Source organism: Anser anser (assembly GCF_964211835.1).
Source record: "Anser anser genome assembly, chromosome: 2".
Classification (NCBI taxonomy): Eukaryota; Metazoa; Chordata; class Aves; order Anseriformes; family Anatidae; genus Anser; species Anser anser.
The window spans coordinates 138,193,228-138,213,103 of record NC_139721.1 but is presented as its reverse complement, the minus strand read 5'-3'; the positions used below and the strand labels follow the sequence as shown (position 1 = coordinate 138,213,103).

Sequence of the window (19,876 nt, the reverse complement as noted above, 5' to 3'; positions counted from 1 at the left end):
GCTATGAAGAGAAAACATGGTGTCATTCTTGATGACGCTAATATCTACTCAACAAAATCTTGTTAGTGTGCTAGTTTTCAGTATTTTTGGTTTCACTTTTTATTTTGGAGAGCATATGATTTTTTTTCAGAGAATCTACAAGATGGGGAGAGACATTATGTCAAGGAGTGTAGTGACAGGACAAGGGGTAATGGTTTTACACCGAAAAAGGGTAGCTTTAGGTATAAGAAAGAAATTCTTTACTGAGAGGGTGGTGAGGCACTAGCACAGGCTGCCCAGAGAAGCTGTGGATGCCCCATCCCTGGAAGTGTTCAAGGCCAGGTTGGTTGGGGCTCTGGGCAGCCTGGTCTGGTGGGAGGTGTCTGTGATTCTCTGAATGATTCCAGGTATTTTACTGTGACAGATAAGGAAATACAGTATGTTGAAAAGTAAGAAGTAACTGATCACAATCAAAAGGTTTTGTGGAGAACAGATCCATTTGTGGACCTTTTATTTTCTAAAAGTATAAAAATTAGAACCTGTGCTTTGAAATATCCTTGCAGTACAGAATAGAGTTGTTATAGCCATCATGGTCTGAAAGCAAGATAATGTTTATAGATTTTAGTTTTATTTAGACATAGGATGAATCATTTTAGTAGCGAATGATTGTCTTGAGCGCTCCATCATTAAAAGTTTAGCATTTGTTATAAAGATGTCATAATAAATCAGCTAAACGATCCACTCTTGGCCTTTAAAATCTGTGGTGTTTGCTGTCCTTTCTTAGATCAGCATATCAGGAGATGAGTTTGCCAAGATACTGAGAGCAGCACAAGTAGTGTTTATTAGCTAGAAACTCCATTTCTAGGTGGTTACTGGTGACAGTCAAGGCCGGTGAAAGGGCGCTATATAAGGCTGTGTTCTGTATTGAGCACTGATAAGCTTAGTGTGACCCAGCGTGTGTGCTTACAGTACCATTTACATGTCAGTAGAAAAATCACTGCTGGTTTTGCGGTCGGTTGCTCTAGCTTTTGGTAGCATTACCTCATTTCCCTTTTCTCATGTACCCAAAAATCAGGTAGAGCTACCTGTGAACAGGTGCCCCATCTTCCCTCTTACCTAAGGATCCTCCCATGTTCTGTCACCGCCAGTGGGTCACAGAATCAGAGAATTGTAGGAGTTGGAAGGGACCTCAAGAGATCATCGGGTCCAACCCCCCTGCCAAAGCAGGTTCCCTAGAGCAGGCTGCCCAGGTAGGCGTCCAGACAGGACTTGAATATCTCCAGAGAAGGAGACTCCACAACCTCCCTGGGCAGCCTGTCCCAGTGCTCCATCACCCTCACTGTGAAGAAGTTCTTTTGCATGTTGGTGCGGAACTTCCTGTGCTCCATTTTTTGGCCATTGCCCCTTGTCCTGTCCCCACAAACCACTGAAAAGAGGTTGGCCAAACCCCCCTGTCTCCCACACTGAAGGTATTTTTAAACATTGATAAGATCCCCTCTCAGTCTTCTCTTCTCAAGGCTGAACAGACCCAGGTCTCTCAGCCTTTCCTCATAGGGGAGATGCTCCAGGCCCCCTATCATCTTTGTGGCCCTCCGCTGGACTCTTTCCAGGAGATCCCTGTCTTTTTTGTACCGGGTCAGTGTTGTGAAGAATGGTGGAGTTATACCCACGTATAACGAATATTTAACGGTGGCTGCAGCTTCATTTTGCCACGTGCTTGATGAACTCAGGCCCCTCATTTTCTGTGGAGCATTGACCTTACCAGCAGCAGAACTTCAGTATTCAAACCCTAACAGAGATGTATTGTACAACATGGCCTTGTAATGTATGTCTGAGCTGTTGTGGTTCCATGGAATTGCAGTATAATTATATGTGAAATCAAGCAGTAATTTATTTAATAACAGTTATAATAATTTAATTTATTAATAATCCAGTGGTTAATTAATGTTTTATCCAATGATTAGATAATAATTATTTCATGACAGAATCTTTGTTTCTCAAAGGCAATTGCTATTATATTTGTCCCTTTTTTTCTGTTTTCTTGTTCATATTTTTTTATTCTCTTCTTGAATGACATGCCATTTCTTCAGGGTGCTATTAGAGCTGGTGATTAATAACTATTTACCTTGACTTTTTATTTTTCAGCTTCTAGTAAAACACGGTGGAGATTTGTTTGCAGAAAACGAAAATAAAGATACCCCATGTGACTGTGCAGAGAAACAGCACCACAAAGAGCTGGCTCTTAACCTGGAATCTCGAATGGTATTTTCACGTGATCCCGAAGCTGAAAGCATTGAAGCTGAATATGCTGCTTTAGACAAAAAAGAGGTTAGAGAATACTTTAAGTTTGTGGTATTCTACACATTTATATTTGTAGCAGTTACACTGTGACAAAATTCTGTGAAATACTCAGCAGGTACTCTACTTTGTACTGTATATATGGAAAGCATTTGATTTTAACACAGCTCTTTATACCTTTCAAGTTAAGCTCAGAGAAAGTAACAAATCTATTGTCAAATCTAAAGAGAAGTTTTACTCCTATGCTTATTTACGTGGACTTTCTTGGATGTGTTGCAAGCTGTGAGGCTAGAGGAAATGCAGTGAGGCCAGTAAGCTGGGAAACAGTCTCTCTAAAACAAAGTTTTTACAGATTTTTATTTCTTAAGATCTCTTTCTGTCGAAAAGTGAGAACAGGAGAAATTCTGAAAAGGAGAAAATCTGTGGGACAGAATAGGAAAAACATTCTGATGGATCTTCCTAGACTGATGTTGGGTTCAATGTTACCAAAAAACAGCTGAGTAGCACGGGATTTCAAAACAGTGCATTTGCTTTCTTGTTTTATAACACGATGTCTGAAGCTACTGCATACCAGAACTTGTAAGGAAAATAGATAATAACAGGATATGTTATTTTGAAGTCAGTTTTTGGAGGAGATATAAAACTCACACAAATTTGCTTGAATTCTGCTATGCCTTATAGCAGACTGTGATTTGCTAAATTTTCTAGTGTAACTAAAGATAACTTAACCCAAAAGATTCTGACCAAAAGTTGCCTCCCCCATCCACTATCAGATTTTAATTAACTAAAAGTCTAAATAAGAATATGTAGATAAATTACACAATTCAGTAAATATTTTGAAGTAAATCTACATAAATTTAAGGACAATAGATTTCTGTATGGCTCCTCCCTTCATAAGTAGCACGTATATTTTACTAGCTCAGTCTACTTATGGCCTGATAATTAAAAAAAAAAAAAATCATTCAGGTTTGGATAGGAGTAGGTTCAGATCACATCAGCTGTTTTCCTGAAGAATGCCAGGCAAGGTCAATTCTATGTGAAAGTAAGAGTCTTTGTACTGTTCAGTTAATTTTCTGACTAATTTTCTTGAATAAATTTAAATATAAACAAGCTTAATTAAGTTGTTTACTCCTAGATGAGAAGTTTTGAGATGAGGTTTAATATGCTTTAATTGTGCATTGAAATAACAAATGTAATTAACTGACATTAGTTTCTCTGAACACTCCCCTATAGAGACACCCAAAGTGTTGAAGTTACATTTGAAATTATTTTTATTATATGAAGCTAGTTTGAAATTATATTTTCTTTGTTGGAAAAGCCACTTTAAAAGACTGCTGCTGTTTCCTGCCACAATTGCAGTTTAGCACTCCTTTGACTGTATATATAGGACAATTCGGATGGTTTTGCTATTGGCTGCATCATAGCTATGATTTGGCTTAAAAGAAGAAAAAGTCTTTGAGAGTGGTAATATGTAATTGTTTTATTTAACCTGAATCATTTTTATCATTATACGTATACCTTGGGTCTGTAACACAGCTAAGAGAATAGTAAACTTACAGATAGGGGTGGAGCAAATCAGGAACCACTTGAACAAGCTTTTCAGCTAGAGAAAATAATGCCTCGTGATTGTTCAAGGCAGGTACTCAGAGCCAAATCAACTTAAAGACTTCTAGTTACAAGGGACTAAAGTACAAAGGTAATTATGTTGACTTGGGTTCACTTCACTGAGACAATTAAAAGACACAGTTCTGTTCCTTGTTTGACTTGTCTCTAGCAAAGTTGCTGAGCGTGAGAACTGAAGTGAAGGCAGGCCTGCAGACCTAGGTCCATCTGACATACCAGGGCAGCCTTCCCAAGTATCCTAAAGATTTGCAAGCCAAAAAATGTCAGCATGGAATTTGTTACACCGATTGATGGTCTTGGGGTTTCACATAGAGTAATTCAGCCTTCATAGTCTCTCTTTTTTCCTTTCCCTTTCCTTGTGACTTTGCAGTGCAAAAGGTTCTCAGTCTTCTTGTGTAGCTGTAACAGCACAAGTGCTAGCACGAGAAACATGCCAGGATCGTGCAGCCAGAGGAAGTTCACCTTTCAATCTTATCCCTTGGAGTCACCAAAAATTATTATTAAAAATAAGAACAGCCTTAGAAAGGCTGGCACTGAACTGCAATCCAAATGAGAATACATCTGGATCCTCCAGGCATGGGGAGAAATGCCTGGGATAGGCAGTGAAAGTTGCTCTCGCTGGCTATAGTGATGCCTGCAGCTGTCACCTTGATGGCGCATGAGGAGTAGTCTGAAATCCTTCCACAGAATGCTTACCCAAATTTTTCCCTCAGAGATGGTCCTGTACTTCTTTCTCTTGATTTCATTTTTAAAAATAAAAAATACACACTGAGGAAAGGGAGTATGCAAAATGCTTTCTTAACATAGCATCAAGGTCACAGTTGTTCAGTGATGTCCTTTAACATCCTTCTGAAACATGAAAACTGAATTTTTAAAGAGCAAATATTTGTAACACCAAAAAATGCATTTTCAAAGTCATTCATCTCTTGATTGAAGGTTAGAGGAAAAAATATAACATTTGAAAACGACAAACAGGACTTCTTCCCAGGCAAAACAGCCAAAGAAGCTTAGCTCCAGTGTTTATGATGTACACAGTAGAATCTGGAGTGATAGTACCTAATACCTTCCCTGCCAGACCTGCCATGTTTACAGCAGAAAATAATCACTCTTTTTCATACAGACCAAAAGACTTTTGTAGTGCTCTGTGTAGTGTCATTGAATTAAGTGTGTACATTCAGAGTAATAAAAAAGCGTTGTCTCTGATGTTAAGACAGCTCATGTTGTTCTTCGCATTGAAATATTACTAAGGAATTATGTGAGTGTTCATGTTTAGAATTGAAACACTTGCAACAGTGGAAAAAATAACTTGCACATGCCTTTCTTTAAGATTACAGAGGTTCTCAAGCTTGTAAGAAATACAGATCACTGAGCAGATCAAGTTTTCACATTTCAAGTTTCATAGCCTGACAGCAAAGAACTATCCATCTTCCAGCACTTCAGTTTACTCCATCCAGTGGAGTTTCTGAATAAAATCCATTTCTGTCATATGATTACCCAGCCTTTTAAAATCTCATTTCGCTATGGTGATACCTGAAACATTTTTTTAAGCAACATGTCTAGTTTGCTTCATATTTAGCACACGATAAGCATTTTTTATGAGTAAATTGGAGAAAACCATTTAAACAAGCATGTGCTAATCGTTTAGAAACACAAACATGACTCTGTTAGGTATGTTTCCACAAAGTGCAATATAGAAGAAAAGCAATGTACCAATACACGCATAATCTGTATTTCCCTATACAAAATGGAAGTGCTAAGTATTTTAAGTACAGACTATAAAGAGTGACTTCCATCACTGTAGTTAGTTGTAGGAAAAAAAAGATCCATCAATGATGTTGTGTGGGCAGTGGAAAGGTTAGTAGAAAACAAGCCAGGAGTATATGTCAGATGACTTTTTGTCTTGATTCTTTTCTCCTGTTTTGTTAATGAACATTCTCATATGAACTGTGAGAGACAATTAACGTCTGTAGAAAATGTAAGTTTATCTTTTAAATTTCATTGGAGTTACAGTAAATAATACAAACCAAGACTGATCATTTTTTAAACTGCTTTCATAGATTTTGGTTGTTTTATTTGCACCGTCTTCTAGTTTTCTGTTTATTCTAGCACAGAAGCATAATTGTGTTTATGATGTATGCCTGGAAGACAACAAGCACCTTCGTTCCAATCACATCATGCAGTGTTTAAAACTTATATAAGAAACACCTGGGAATGAGCAGTAGATCAGAGGAGGTCATCCGGAACAATTTTGGCTCTCTGTCAGCCTCAGAAAAATACACTGTGTAATAGCAAAGTATATAATTTCTTTGTTCATTTTACTTACTTGTCACTGAATACTGTAGCAATACACTGGTAGTGGTGTATCACAGATTTATTGAGCCTATGGTAATTGGAATGGTTTACTCATTTCCAGAATTAATGCCATATATATATAATGCAAGTATGATAAATACCAAGAGTTACCTTAAAACAATTAAAATGTACTTTACAGACACAGAATGTTTTATTAAGTGAAAGAAGAGAATATGGCTGTAGGTAGTTAAGATATAAACATACATATATAGTACATATACGTCTACTTGAATGCATGAAATGAACTATAGATAAATTTTTAAATGTATTACTCCATTAACTATAGAATCCCATTCACCCATAAAAGAGGATATTTACATGAAGTGTATTTGACACCATTTAATTATACAGTCAATGCTGTAGCAAAGAGTGGCTTTGCCCTTGTCTACTTTAATGGTACTTTAAAGATGAAAGAAATAGTAATACTTTGAAATGAACTGATAAAATGATCTTCTGCTTAAAAATTGTTTTGGTAGGAAAAATGATATAATTTATGATGTCTAAATAAAATTTTTGAGAGGAAGGTAGTTAAAAAGAAGGCTTAGAGAGAACATGAGTGTTGAAGTCTGTAATGAGAAGCTCACAATGGGTTAAAGTAGTACCCAAACAGTACATACCAAAATCATTACACTGTTAAATAAGGCTAATACTGAGCAATGCATTTTTCACAGCAATTATCAATAAAGAACTGCCTCGTAAACAAATATTAAAGGAGGTCTCTGAGCATCATGATCTGGAATCCAGATTCTTTATGGCAATGCAGAAAGAAGTCATAAATGTAGAAGTAGCTAAATAAATTAAGTAGCTAAAAAAAACCATCTTTATGGTATTATATAAAGAATATACATCCTTATAACTAAGGACTATGTCTTCACAAGTCTCCACAAGACTATGTCTTGTAGACAAGAACATTTTTAAGGGTTCTGATTGTATGAAGCCTTCACTCTGGAATTTCCAGAATAAACTACTTAATAGTGCCGGCCTAAAATTTCCTTTCTTTTGGCTTCTGTGAGCTCATGTGTTATTTTATTAAAAAAAAATCTAAAGTTTCAAACACATTCTTAAGAAATCTTTCTCTCATTGCTTAAAAAGATAAAATTAGGATTCTTAAAAACTTCAGGATCCAAAAATCCCTGCTGGGTTGTGTGGAATGCTCCAGCTGAGATAATATAATAGTCTGTTACTCAAGGAAGATAATTGCCAATGTTTGACCTAGAACCAATCAGTTAAATATAATTTTGAACATATCTGCAGTTCAGGGTAAAATACAAGGTCGTAAAATACGCATTTGTGTTGCAGGTTTAACAGAAAAGATAAGTCTTTTTATGATATATGTGTTCTTCAAGAAGTGAGGACTGTTGGGCTGACAAAGCTACTTATTTCACAATTGTAATTCAAATTGCAGTTCAGACTGTCAAGACAATTTACTCATTGCTCCATTTTTTTGCAGCATATTCGTGCAATTGTAATCATTCAGGCACCCAGCTGTTTGTATCCCTGTCTCTCTGACATGTTTTTATAAATGATCTCTTTTGTAAGAAATTAAGTAGGTCAGTCAAATTCCAGCATGCTATGAATCAAGTGGCCCGGATTTATTTCAATTCAAGCCATTAGCGTTCAGATTGCCCTTTACTGTGTCATGCATGATCAGCAATGGGAGGACATAGAGAAACTCCCTGGACTTGGGCAATCAAGATAAAGGTCAGGACACTCACAGTCCATTTCTCTTAAGCTCTTCTTGCTTTCTCAAAAAGGATAAGGACCCAATGTAGGTTTGTGGCAGCATTACTCTTGCCAGTCTCTAACATCGAGAAGTTCTAGTTTATGTTACTGACTACCTCTTGGTCACAGACAGATGCAGTTATGCATTTAGATGCATTTTATAGAGTTTATTATGATATCCAGAATGTAGGAAGGATGTTACGTTTTTAGAGTAGACGTCTCAAAAGAAGAAATTCATTTAGAAGTCCAGGGTATCCATTTCTCCCCATCTTTTATGCCTTCTGCTTGTTATCCTCAAAAGGTTATGTGCACAGTAGACTTTTACTTAGGCTGTCAACTTCCAAAGACAGAACCAGTCTTCTGCTTCTTCTGTGTGTGTATGCACACATGCATGTGTGTGCATATTATGTAGCACTGGAGGGTCCTTGACTCTTCTCTACCTAGAATCAATATAGAAATAGTAAATAATAACGATGCATGGTCTGAACCGTGGTTATCAGCTATCACTGCTGCTCTGTGTCCTTTCTCCCTAAATTGGTGAAGTCAGTTGGTATTTGGTGGCCAAATTCCTAATTAGTCCTGTAACAAATCAGTGTTACATCAAATGCTTTAAATCTTTTGTTTGCTTTCATTTATCTAAATTAAACCAGTCCATATAAGTTTTTTACAATCCCTTCTGTATCCATTCTCTTTACATGTCCTCCCACTTGTTTTTCTTTTTCTACCTTCTGGGCATTTTCCCTGATCAAAACTAACAGGTATATGACTTGCTGTCATGTTCTTCCTTTGTTATTTTTAAAAATGAGTCTGCAAAACATGTGTATGCATCTCCAGTATCTTGACTGGAATAATTCAGTATCCTAAAATTATTGTCTTTTTGTCTTTTGAATTTGACCTTTTTTAATGCTATAAAAAGGGAATGGCCTCGATTTCTCAGAGAGTTTTGATATCTTCATCCCCAGCCTCTTAACTGCATTTCTGGTCTATCTTATACTGACTTCTCTACTTATGTGAAAGTGGGTATTGCCTCAAAAGATCTGTACCTGATCCTTTCATAAACTTCTTACTTTTTAATGTCTTAATGTATCCTCCTCCAGATGAATTCAAAGTTAATGCGTCTCAATTCATGCATAACGTCAGAGGATCTGTATGCAACATACGTTATCCTGATACTTAGTTCAAATCTACTCATGAATTCTCATATGAATGCCTCAATATCTGAGTTTTAATCACTTCAAAATTTAATTGTATTCTGTGAAAATCCAGCTTTTTTGAGAGGAGTGGGGAGAGAAGGGGAGAGATTGAGAGAGAGAGTTGTGTTAAGCTAGTCCAGCATTGGAGCGTGGCCTCCAATTATAACTCCAGAAATACTGTCTTCTGTATTTGGAAATGTACAAAGATAATTCCATAAATATTGCAGAATGACAGTGTTTCCATATAGCTTTGCATGGTCATCGGTTTGCATGATAAATAAATTCTGTCACATCTTACCTCACAGTCGAGATAATTGTCTGTAACAGTGCTTTGAATGTTTTCATTTTAATACGGAATTAGAGACTAACTGGTAAGTACCACCAGACATAAATTATCTTTCTCCTTCTCCTCAAAGCCATACGAGGGACTAAGACTTCAGGATCTGCGAAGGCTCAAGGATATGCTGATAGTGGAATCTGCTGACATGCTCCAAGCCCCACTGTTTACTGCAGAAGCTCTTCTTCGTGCACATGGTAATCCAAAACCCTAAAGACTAAAAAAACTTCTTTTCAGTAAAATCAAAATTTCAGTTGTGAGTGTGTTCGCTTTTTATTCCCAAAGAAAAGTAATGGTTAATCAGATACCAGGACATAGTTCACACAGTGCTTCAGAAAGAAGTTCATCTGCAGTACGTCAAAAAGCACTGAGGCAGGCAGGCAAGTTGATAGGGAAGTGACTCAAACCAGGAATTACAATGGAAGATGTTTGAACTTAAGCGAAATGGAGAAATAGAGCTTTCCTACTTTAGTGAGAGACACAGAAGTAGAACTTCCATGGTTTTATGTACCAAAAAAGTCAAAGTTCATTTTTCCCATTTTTGTCAGGTCATGATTTTCTGCCATTACATATTTGTGTATAAAACTAGATCAGAAATTATTTTTATTTTTACTTTTTGTTGTAACAAAAGCGGTTTGACCGTTGTAGTAGATGTTTGGAAACTGCCTCAGGGTTTAAAGCATATGAGCGTGTGTCCTTTTAAGGATTTTTACAGTTACTAGTTTAATGCACAGTATACTTTTCCCTTTGTGTATCTGTAACTAGTTTAATTTCACTGAAATCAGTCTGTGCCCTTGCTGTGTAATTTAAACTGGGTTTGTCGGAATAGGCAGATACTGAATTCAGTGGGTTTGCTCCAGACAACAGTATCTCTCTGAAGCTCAGTGGAAGCTTTAGGCTTTCATTCAGCAATTCCAAATTTATGCTTACTGAAGCATCTGCATTGTTGCTGTATGCCAAAGGGACTACTCAGGCAGTTAATGGTTTCCATGCTCATCACTGTATTGCTGGATTAAGCTTTTGTGGCCTGATAGTTTTGTGGATCCCCTGTAAAAATAAAAAAGAATGGGAAAAGTGAAACATGAAAATATTATTTTAAACCCACAAAACTTGGCAGATTTTCATGAGTAGGTATGGTACTTTAAACGTGTCTCCTTTAAATTGTTTTCGATAGGCAATGTTCCCTTTAACATAGAATTTGGCCAACGTGAACTTATGCCAGTGAATTTCAGTGCCAGTCTAATATGTTTTTTAATGTTGATTATTTGTTTAATTCTTATAGGGTATTTATAATATGCACAATATTTGAATGCTATTTTGGATTCTCTGAAAACTTCGTTATGGCTAGACATTACTAAATATTTTACTAACGAGGTAGGCATGTTTTGTACCCTGTGCAGACCTCTGGAGAAGAAAATGATGGCAGTACTGTTCAAACTGGCAGCACAGTACGTAGTAAGTCCAAAAGCAGTGAGGTTGCTGTAAAGTGTGCAGAAATGTCTGCCAGCATCCAGTGAGCAGTAATTGAAAGTTGAGAAGGAATCAGTCTGCATTGCAAAGGTCATGCTACTGATGTTGCTTTAGAGAGGTAGCTGTAACTTAATGCCACTGGCCAGTGTAGAGAAAAAATCACAGACGATTTGCAGTCATGAGAAAGTCAGCTATTTTGCCTGTAGCTGTGGTCATACACTGGAAATTATTCAAACAAATTTTTTTCATTTTTATTTGAAATGAAGGCAGAGAATCAGTTTAGCCTAGTAAAAGGAATAATTGAGCTATTTACAAGGCTTGAGGCAATTGGGAAACGCCAAATATCAAATCACAATGTTTTTGCATTTGGTCTTGAAATTCATAAAAGAATAATGTGAAATCTTGACTTAATTCACACCTAATGTGTGAAAAGCATGTCTTGAATTTTTGGAAAGATCGTTCTTATGTATTACTTTTAGTAGTTTACAGATGTAATATTTAATCCAACTGATTTGCTTTCTTTTATCATAGAACTGTATCAATTTACTGACCCAAGCTGCAAGAATTAAGCGTGGGTTGGGCTTTTTTGCCTTTTTTTAATTAAGAGACAGAAGTATGTGGAGTAAGCGCCAAGATAAAAAAAATGCTATTGTGGCAGTCATAAATAAAACTTTTCAGTTCTTCTACAAATGTTTTTTGAACATTGTTCCTGTTTCTCTTCTATTTCATGCTAAAGCAATTGTTTTCAGGATGTAAGAGAGGCAATTCAGCAAATATAACTATTTCATATTTTAATTAAACTCATAATTTAGTAAAGAAAACACAATGGAATCCATTTAGTACCCTGCATTTACCCTGATTAGTTTTAAAGGTGCCCTGCAAAGGAGCTCAAGAAAACGTGTGGCAAATTTTATCTCTATCTTAGCATCAGCAAGCATCCCTCTGAGAGGTTATAAGGTCAGGGTAATTTGCAAAATACTAATGACATTTATAATTACTGAAGTGTATACATGTTCAGGCTCCATGGCTGCGAACAAATGAAATGAAAATAACCCAAGCTATGGTTTAGCTTAGATAAGTAAAGCATGTCCAGATCAGTTTTCTTTTTAAATTAGGAAGGAGGGAGCAGATTTTAGTTGAGGCAGCAATCATTATTTGACAGTGGTGATATTCTTACTAAGTTCAGTGCTTAGAACACATGCATCTTTTTTTTAAATATTTATACGATAAAGGAATATTATTTATCTTTTCCTGTACAGATTATAAAATTCAATAAAAACAATGCAGATCTTTTGGTTTATAAAAATGAGTTTCCAGTGTGAGTAGCTAAGATTAAAACCAACCAAACAAATAAAAACTTCAAAAAAAATATTTAATTGATAGGAACAATTTTGGAAATTTCTCTTTCCTCTTGAAATTGTACTTCATCTGATCTGTGAGTACTGTTGATGGCTTTAGATTCAAATCAATATAGGAAATTGATAGATTTGTATTTAAATGAGAACTTTAAATCATTTTTAATAGGAAAAATTCTATTTGTAAGATGTCTTTAGTATTAATATTAGGGATCAGTGACCAAAAACATTTCAAACGATGATTAAGCAAGATCTGTATTTGCTTTAAGATAGACAATAAAGCTAATTTCATTAGGTGTTTTTTTAATTTAAATTGAAAGTTTTCCATATATATTTGCTTATATTTGCTTATATTTATTATTGAAGACTGGGACAGGGAGAAGTTGCTTGAAGCGTGGATGTCTAATCCGGAGAACTGCTGCCAGCGTTCAGGGGTTCAGATGCCGACTCCCCCTCCAAGCGGCTACAACGCGTGGGATACGCTGCCTTCTCCTCGAACTCCCCGCACTACTCGCTCTTCTGTGACTTCCCCTGATGAAATCAGCCCATCACCGGGAGACATCGAGACAGCTGTGGTAAGTTTATAAATAGATCTGAAACTCACAGGGCAGAAGCGCGTGTACCTAAACATAGCACACCTCCGTGGACAGGAAAGCTGCATTGTCATCTCATTCGGAAAATACGTTTGCAAAGATATAAGGTGTTTCTCTTCCCGAAAGTGGGGAACAAAGAAGTTTACACCTTACGCATTCTGTATAATAACATGATTGAGCATGTGGCTGATACAAGGGGCTCTGTTTTCACCTTGGCTGTCACTCACAAAGCAGAATTTTATCCAAACACAATAGCATCAGTACATTTGGCTCTTTTGAGCTTCTCTTCTCGTCTCATACTTCTCAAGATGTTCACTTTCATTGTATCCATTTCCCTGAATATACTCAGTGCTGTGAACCCTGCCTTTTGAAAATTTTTTCTTTGGAAAACAAAATTCTCTTTGTCTGCATTTTGAAATGTCAGCCCACTAGTGTACTGTAAGCTTATAATTACTTTTACTATGTGTGGGCTGCTTCAAGCAGTTTACAAGGCTATTGCAAATTTGAAATATGAAAGCGCCTTTCATTAAAATCAGTGTGGTTCTTTTAGAAGACAGAGTTCTCTTTTTAATAATCCACAGCTGCAACATTATAAAACTTTTGCTCCATGACCTAAGCATTTTTTCTAGAATATTATATGCAGTCTTGCAAATGGATCATCCCTAGATCACATACAAAATAAAAAATTTTGTGTTCCTGCATAGAAACCTTTTATGTCTTTAATTGCAAAATGTTGAAAAAGAAGCTATATGGAATATTGTTGTTGTACATTTACTTATATTAGCAGTGAAATATTGTCCAGGAATATTTCCTAATTAAAATGTGTAATGAAAGATGTGTTTGGTTTTACATTGTGCTTTTTTTTTTTTTTTTTATGGTCCTTAAGCTGGCAATGCAGGGTGGATAGTGATTGCTGTTCTAGGTTTTGTATATCTAAATCCAGATCCAGATTTACACATTTAGTATTTCTGTTTGTTTAAAAATTTTGCAAAAATCTTTCAAAATAATATTTTCAAAGTGTTGTTTATGAAATAATACATATTTTTCTAAAACCACTCATATTGGCAGGCAAATTAAAAATAAAAGTAGATAAGATAAAACCACAAGCTGTAAAGCTCCTTTCAGTTTTTGCATTTGCATCCTATCTTATAATTAAAACTGTTCCGGTACCCATTCTATACTTGATATTCTGAACTCTAGTCTTCATTAACTTACTTATTTCACAGCTATGTTTTAAAAAAAAAATGAAAACACATACAAATTTAATAAGGAACAGTTTTGATGCATTGTCAACTTTTAAAATACTTAATTTTAGCAAGACAATTAGCTAAAATGTCTGAAACAGCAATAAATTCCTTCATTTAAAGGCAGACATTTTTGGTTTGGTTTGGTTTTGGCTGTAACACAAGTGCTTCTTAAAAGTGACATATCAAATTAATATTTTGGAAATATTGTCCTGTGTGTGTAAAATATCTAATGTATTGAAAGTTGAAGTAAGTTTTCATGGAATCTTAGTTCCAATGGAAATAAAAATCTACTTATGTTCTTTGGCGAATGTGAAACATTTACCTTCATGCCTAACTGTAAGCAATGAGTAATGTTATCCCTGTTAAATATTTTCATAGCAAGGGCCTCAGTATTCAATGTTATTTTTTCTACAGTACCTAGTAGGATAAAATTAAGCAGAGGTGTCTTCTGTTGGAACATTTGTAGATTAACTCATTCTTTATTTTGATTGAAAGCCTCAATGTATTAAAAATAGTATTTATGTAGATTATTACTTAAAATAGTTGCTGCTGTTGCACAACCAAATTGTTCCTACTTGATTTGGGCCTGACTGTTTGATACGCTGAATGTTTCCTGAAGCCTCTGTGATTTCCAAACTCCATTTCAGGCTGCCTGTGAATCTGATGCAAACATCAGGTCCCATTTTCCCTCAGAACTGAGGTCTCAGTGCTCTGCACAATGAAGCACTTGCTGAGCTGGAGGACATGACGGAAGGCACCACAAAATGTGGTGTTTGGATAGGGAGGTATAGAAAAAGAGATACATAATCTTTCCCATTTCTATTTCTAAGCTATTTCTGTAGCTTAAACTACCTTTTTTTTTTTTCTGTCTACAGTTAGATTTTTCTCCCTATTGAGTACTTTTCATTTTTGTGAAGATTTTCCAGATTAGTGTGTCCTGCTAACAATATGAAAAGCTTTACGATTTTTCTTAATCAGTATTTTTTCATCTACAGTGTGACATTTGTATGTGTAATATTTCTGTGTTTGAAGACCCAGTGGATATGCCTTGCGGACATGACTTCTGCAGAGCATGCTGGGAGGCGTGAGTATATGTACTTTTATATATTTTGAGAAAGTTTCGTATTTCCTATTTTTAAGAGGGAAGGACAGAGATATTAAACAGGCACTGCCTGAGTATCAGAGAGTTACTGTGTTGATCCTATTAAATATTTAAGTTGTCATTCAAAGTGACCATCTACTGATTTAGGCTTTTGTAATGCTTGCTGTAGTGCAGCTAAGATGTTTCAAGCATGCGTGTGCATAGATGAGCCTACTTTTGATCTGCTCGGTGTGTTCGTGGTGGTGGCATTGGGGTTCACGCTTTCTGAGTTAAGCACATGCTTAATTCCATCTCTTAGTTCAGCACACTGAAGTTAGGCATTGTAAATCCATTTTCAGTCAGAAAAGCAATTAAAATGCTTTTTTACATTGAATGTTAACAACTGGGTAGCTTTAGCTGAAATGCTCTGTTGGTGTAATGTTCTCATTACTACATAATTTTTTTTAAGTCTAGATAGTCATGCTATTAAAAAAAATTCAGGCATGGACAATTATGTTAGTATAAATATTAATCATATTTCCCAGGAATAATTATATCTGTATGCAGTGCACTTTTATTCATCTCCCCAGTCAGGAGACTGTAGTACTTGAACCGTCCCACTGCGGTGTCTTGTTATACTGTCATATCAGCACAGCTAGTCCTACTGCAGATTATACTAATCTATATGAACACATTCCTCCTATGTTAAAGATGAGCACTTTCTGTTACGCAGGGTATAGGTAGGTCTGAGTTATCCCATTTTAAGCTGAATCTAAGATGGATTGAAATGGCAAGTCTCTCTACATTAACTATTGAAGGATCCCAGATGACTAACTTAGACATGCGTATCCTTCAGATAAATAAAGCTAGATGAGATAGATACCATCCTTGATATCAGATTAATAAAGAAGTACTAGCTTTTAAACTAAGCATCCTTGTGCACTGTGAGCTGAAGTCCAGTTTTCATCAGATTTCTGAGCTCTTTCTGTCTTGCATTCTAGTAGTTAGGGACTATAATGTTCTCTGTTTAGAAACTTGTTTCCAAGAGCAGAGCTATTTTGACTAGTACAGTTGTAAAAATTAATTGCACATAAAATTAATTATTTCCTAGATTAATTACATTTCTATGTTCTGTTTAAGTTAGAAGTAATGCTCAGTTTAATTAAACATTGCATAGCAGTATCTGATAAATGGCAAGGATGGAAACTGCAAACACACAAGGCTATGATGGTGCTCACTTCTGAACTGTGACAGTGTTATTTTTTTTAATTATGCTGTTCATCAAATCTACAGTTCTTCTGAGCTGAAATGGATACTTTCTGTTCTTTGTTTAAAAAATTATTAACTTGTATATATATGAACCTAGTATAATGTATTCAGCAGCCTTTTAATTTTTACTTTTTATTCACAAATACTGACTGACAAAATTCTGGCAGATTTTTGAATCTGAAAATTCAGGAGGGTGAAGCTCACAACATTTTTTGCCCAGCATATGATTGTTTCCAGCTTGTGCCTGTAGACATCATAGAAAGTGTGGTTTCCAAGGAGATGGACAAAAGATACCTTCAATTTGACATTAAGGTAAATTATCAAACTGTTCTTCTACTGTTGACATGTGTTTCATTTTATTAAAAACACCATACAATTTCTATGTGAAATGCTGCAACATATCTGTTGTTTAAAATACAAACCTTGAAGTCTTACACAGTACGATGCGAACGGAAAGGAACAGAACAGAGCAGTTTGGTTCAGTTCAGTTCAGTTGGAAGAAGACCATTCAGAGACCATCGAGTCAGCCTTCAGGGCTGACCACAAGCTGAAGCGTGTCACCGAGGGCATTGTCCAACTGTCCCTTGAGCACTGACAGGCACGGGGCACCACCCGCCTCTCCAGGAAGCCCGTCCCGGTGCGTGACCACCCTCATGGCACTGACATTTCTCCTCACGCCCAGCCTGGCCCTCCCCTGGCACAGCTCTGTGCCCTTCTGCACCCTGCCATCGCTCACCAGGGAGCAGAGGCCGGCACCTCCCTCTGTGCCTCCCCTCCTTGGGAGGCTGCCCAGAGCCATGAGGCTGCCCCTCGGCCTCCTCTTCTCCACACCAGACAGCCCAGGTGTCCCCAGCCTCTCCTCACAGGACAGCCCTTCCAGCCCTCTTACAGTCTCGGTGCCCCCCTCTGGGTGCTGTCAGGGCCCTGAACATGCTTTTCTGTGGTGGAGCCCAGACCCGCACACAGCAGTTGAGGTGGGGCTGCACCACGCTCAGTGCAGCAGGAGGGAGGATCACCTCTTCTGGCCGCTGGCTGTGCTGTGCTCAGGGCACCCCAAAATGGGGTTTGCCCTCCTGGCTGCCAGGGCACGCTGCTGGCTCGCGCTGCGCCTGCTGCCACCGGCACCCCCAGGTCCCTTTCTGCTGAGCTGCTCCCCAGCCACTCGCCGGCCAGCCTGGGCCTGGCCCTGGCATCACTCAGTCCCAGCTGCAGCACCCGGCATTTACCCTTGTTGAATTCCATGCCACTGATGACTGCCCAGTGCTCCAGTCTCTCTAGATCCCTCTGCAAGGCCTCTTGTCCCTCCAGGGAGTCAACAGTAGCTCAGCTCCCAGTTTAGTGTCATCAGCAAACTTGCTGAGGATGCATTCCACTCTTGCATCCAGATCTCTGATAAAAATGTGGAACAGGACTGGCCCTACAACTGACCCTTTGGAACACCTCTAGTGACCGGCCACCAGCCAGATATAGATTCACTGCAACCCTTTCTGATTTATTTTTCATGATTTCGTATTTCAAGTGGCTGGTGATCAGCATAGTTCTGAAGGGAAGTAGTGAAAGTTCCTTTATTACCTCATTTACTTGATAAGTTTTACAAAAGAAGACCTGGTACATTAATAAAACGTTTGGAAATAATTTTCTGAGTTAGTCTAGTTCTGATTTCAAGTTTACTGCAGGTGATTATGTTGTGGGTTTTGTTTTAATCAGTAAGGTTTTAATTGTTTCAACTACAAGAGTCAGTTCTGTTAACATGTATTGCCAGGGCATATACAGTGGAAGTTTACACTTAGCCATATCACAAAGAATTTGACCTGCACACATTGAACATTTTGTGATGGATATAAATTTGGATCTTGGCATAATACTAAGTCTGGAGTATTGTTGTTATTTCCCAAAGAAATACTATTTTTTCAATGGAGATTAAATTATTCTCTTTTAACAACGATTTTAAAAAGCCTGTCAAAGTAGCTATGGTTGTCTATGCTTTTTGGCTTTGGTCCTTCAAGGGAAGATTATGATGACAGATATATCAATGATAAAATCTGATCTTTTATGTTAAAATATTTTCCTTTTTTCCTCTTTTTTCAGGCCTTTGTTGAAAATAATCCTGCTATTAAATGGTGTCCTATACCAGGCTGTGAAAGAGCCGTAAGGCTAACAAGACAAGGGTCAAATTCAACAGGATCAGATACACTTAGCTTCCCTATGCTAAAAGCCCCTGCTGTAGATTGTGGAAAAGGACATCTTTTCTGCTGGTTAGTACTAGAAACCTATCTCTACATAAACTCATTGCCACTGCTATTCCAAGGATTAATAAAAAGTTAAAAGACCCACTTAGTATGAAGCACGCAACAAAAAATAATATGAGATGGTATATGCCTGTAGTATTCTGTATTCATGCAGTAAATGAACTCATGTGCACAAACATTTCAGTATTTTGGGGCACCAAACTTTGAGCAAAGGTTTATAATATTGTCTTGTTAATTATTGGTTCTAATTGATACAAAGCAGTGGCATGAAGTGCTGTGATTTTCTCTTTTTAGGGAGTGGGAGTATAGGTACAGAGATTTTTTGTGTCTCTTCTGGATAGTTGTAGTATATCTGATACAGGGCACATTCTGAATTATAGCATAGAAAATGAGCAAAGTTTGGCTCTTTCAGAATTTTGGTGGAATCACATCAGAAAAGCTGGAGCTTAAATAGAGCTGTGAAGGATCTTTTGCTCCTTACATAGCTAGTTGTTTGCTGGAAACGCTACTGTCATTGTTTCATTTTTCAGCACTTTTTCTTATTAAGTCTTAAGATGAATACAAGCTCAAGAAGGAGAGAAAAGCCATTAAAATATATATATTTTAAACATCCCTCAGATTGCCTGAGCCGTCTGTCTTCAGCAGTTCCAGGGAAAGGGCAAGAACAATATCAACAAAAGCAAAAAAGTGGTGGGATATTTTTCTGAAATCTGGCGCAAGCCCTGTCCTAGCTCCTTGAGATTATCAAACTGGCAATTTAGGACTGTTGACTGATTTAAGACTGTTGTAGTGGGACGTCCTTTTTGCTTTGGAAAATCAAAAAAGGTCAACTTAAGTATAAACATTTAGACAAGCTATGTAATCCTTCTTTTCATTTTTCAATTGAAACCATGATACAAGAAGAAGAGATCCTGAGTAATGTGCTTGATTCCAAATATCATAAGACTCTTAATGAAAGATAATTCTAATTTTAGTTCTTTCCTTATATGAATGGAAGTGAAGAAGGAACAAGAGGAAAGTAGACATAATGAAGCAACCAGGAAAGCTGGAAAACAGAACTTCTTGGGAACAAGTTGTTCACAACGGATGGAGAACTCAGAAGGAAGTA

The 19,876-nt window shown here is 37.0% G+C and overlaps 1 protein-coding gene across 5 annotated transcripts in view; it reads left to right on the top strand.

Moving 5' to 3' along the window:
- The window catches only part of ANKIB1 (ankyrin repeat and IBR domain containing 1), a 95,724-nt gene that overhangs the window by 54,449 nt on the left and 21,399 nt on the right, over positions 1–19,876 (top strand). For all 5 annotated transcript variants that reach the window (XM_083826957.1, XM_083826956.1, XM_083826954.1 and 2 more), the window contains 6 exons: positions 2,125–2,307; positions 9,584–9,701; positions 12,696–12,904; positions 15,165–15,253; positions 16,687–16,831; positions 18,608–18,774. In XM_083826957.1, coding sequence (XP_083683083.1) covers positions 2,125–2,307; positions 9,584–9,701; positions 12,696–12,904; positions 15,165–15,253; positions 16,687–16,831; positions 18,608–18,774 — 911 coding nt within the window. The remainder of the gene's footprint in view (positions 1–2,124; positions 2,308–9,583; positions 9,702–12,695; positions 12,905–15,164; positions 15,254–16,686; positions 16,832–18,607; positions 18,775–19,876) is intronic.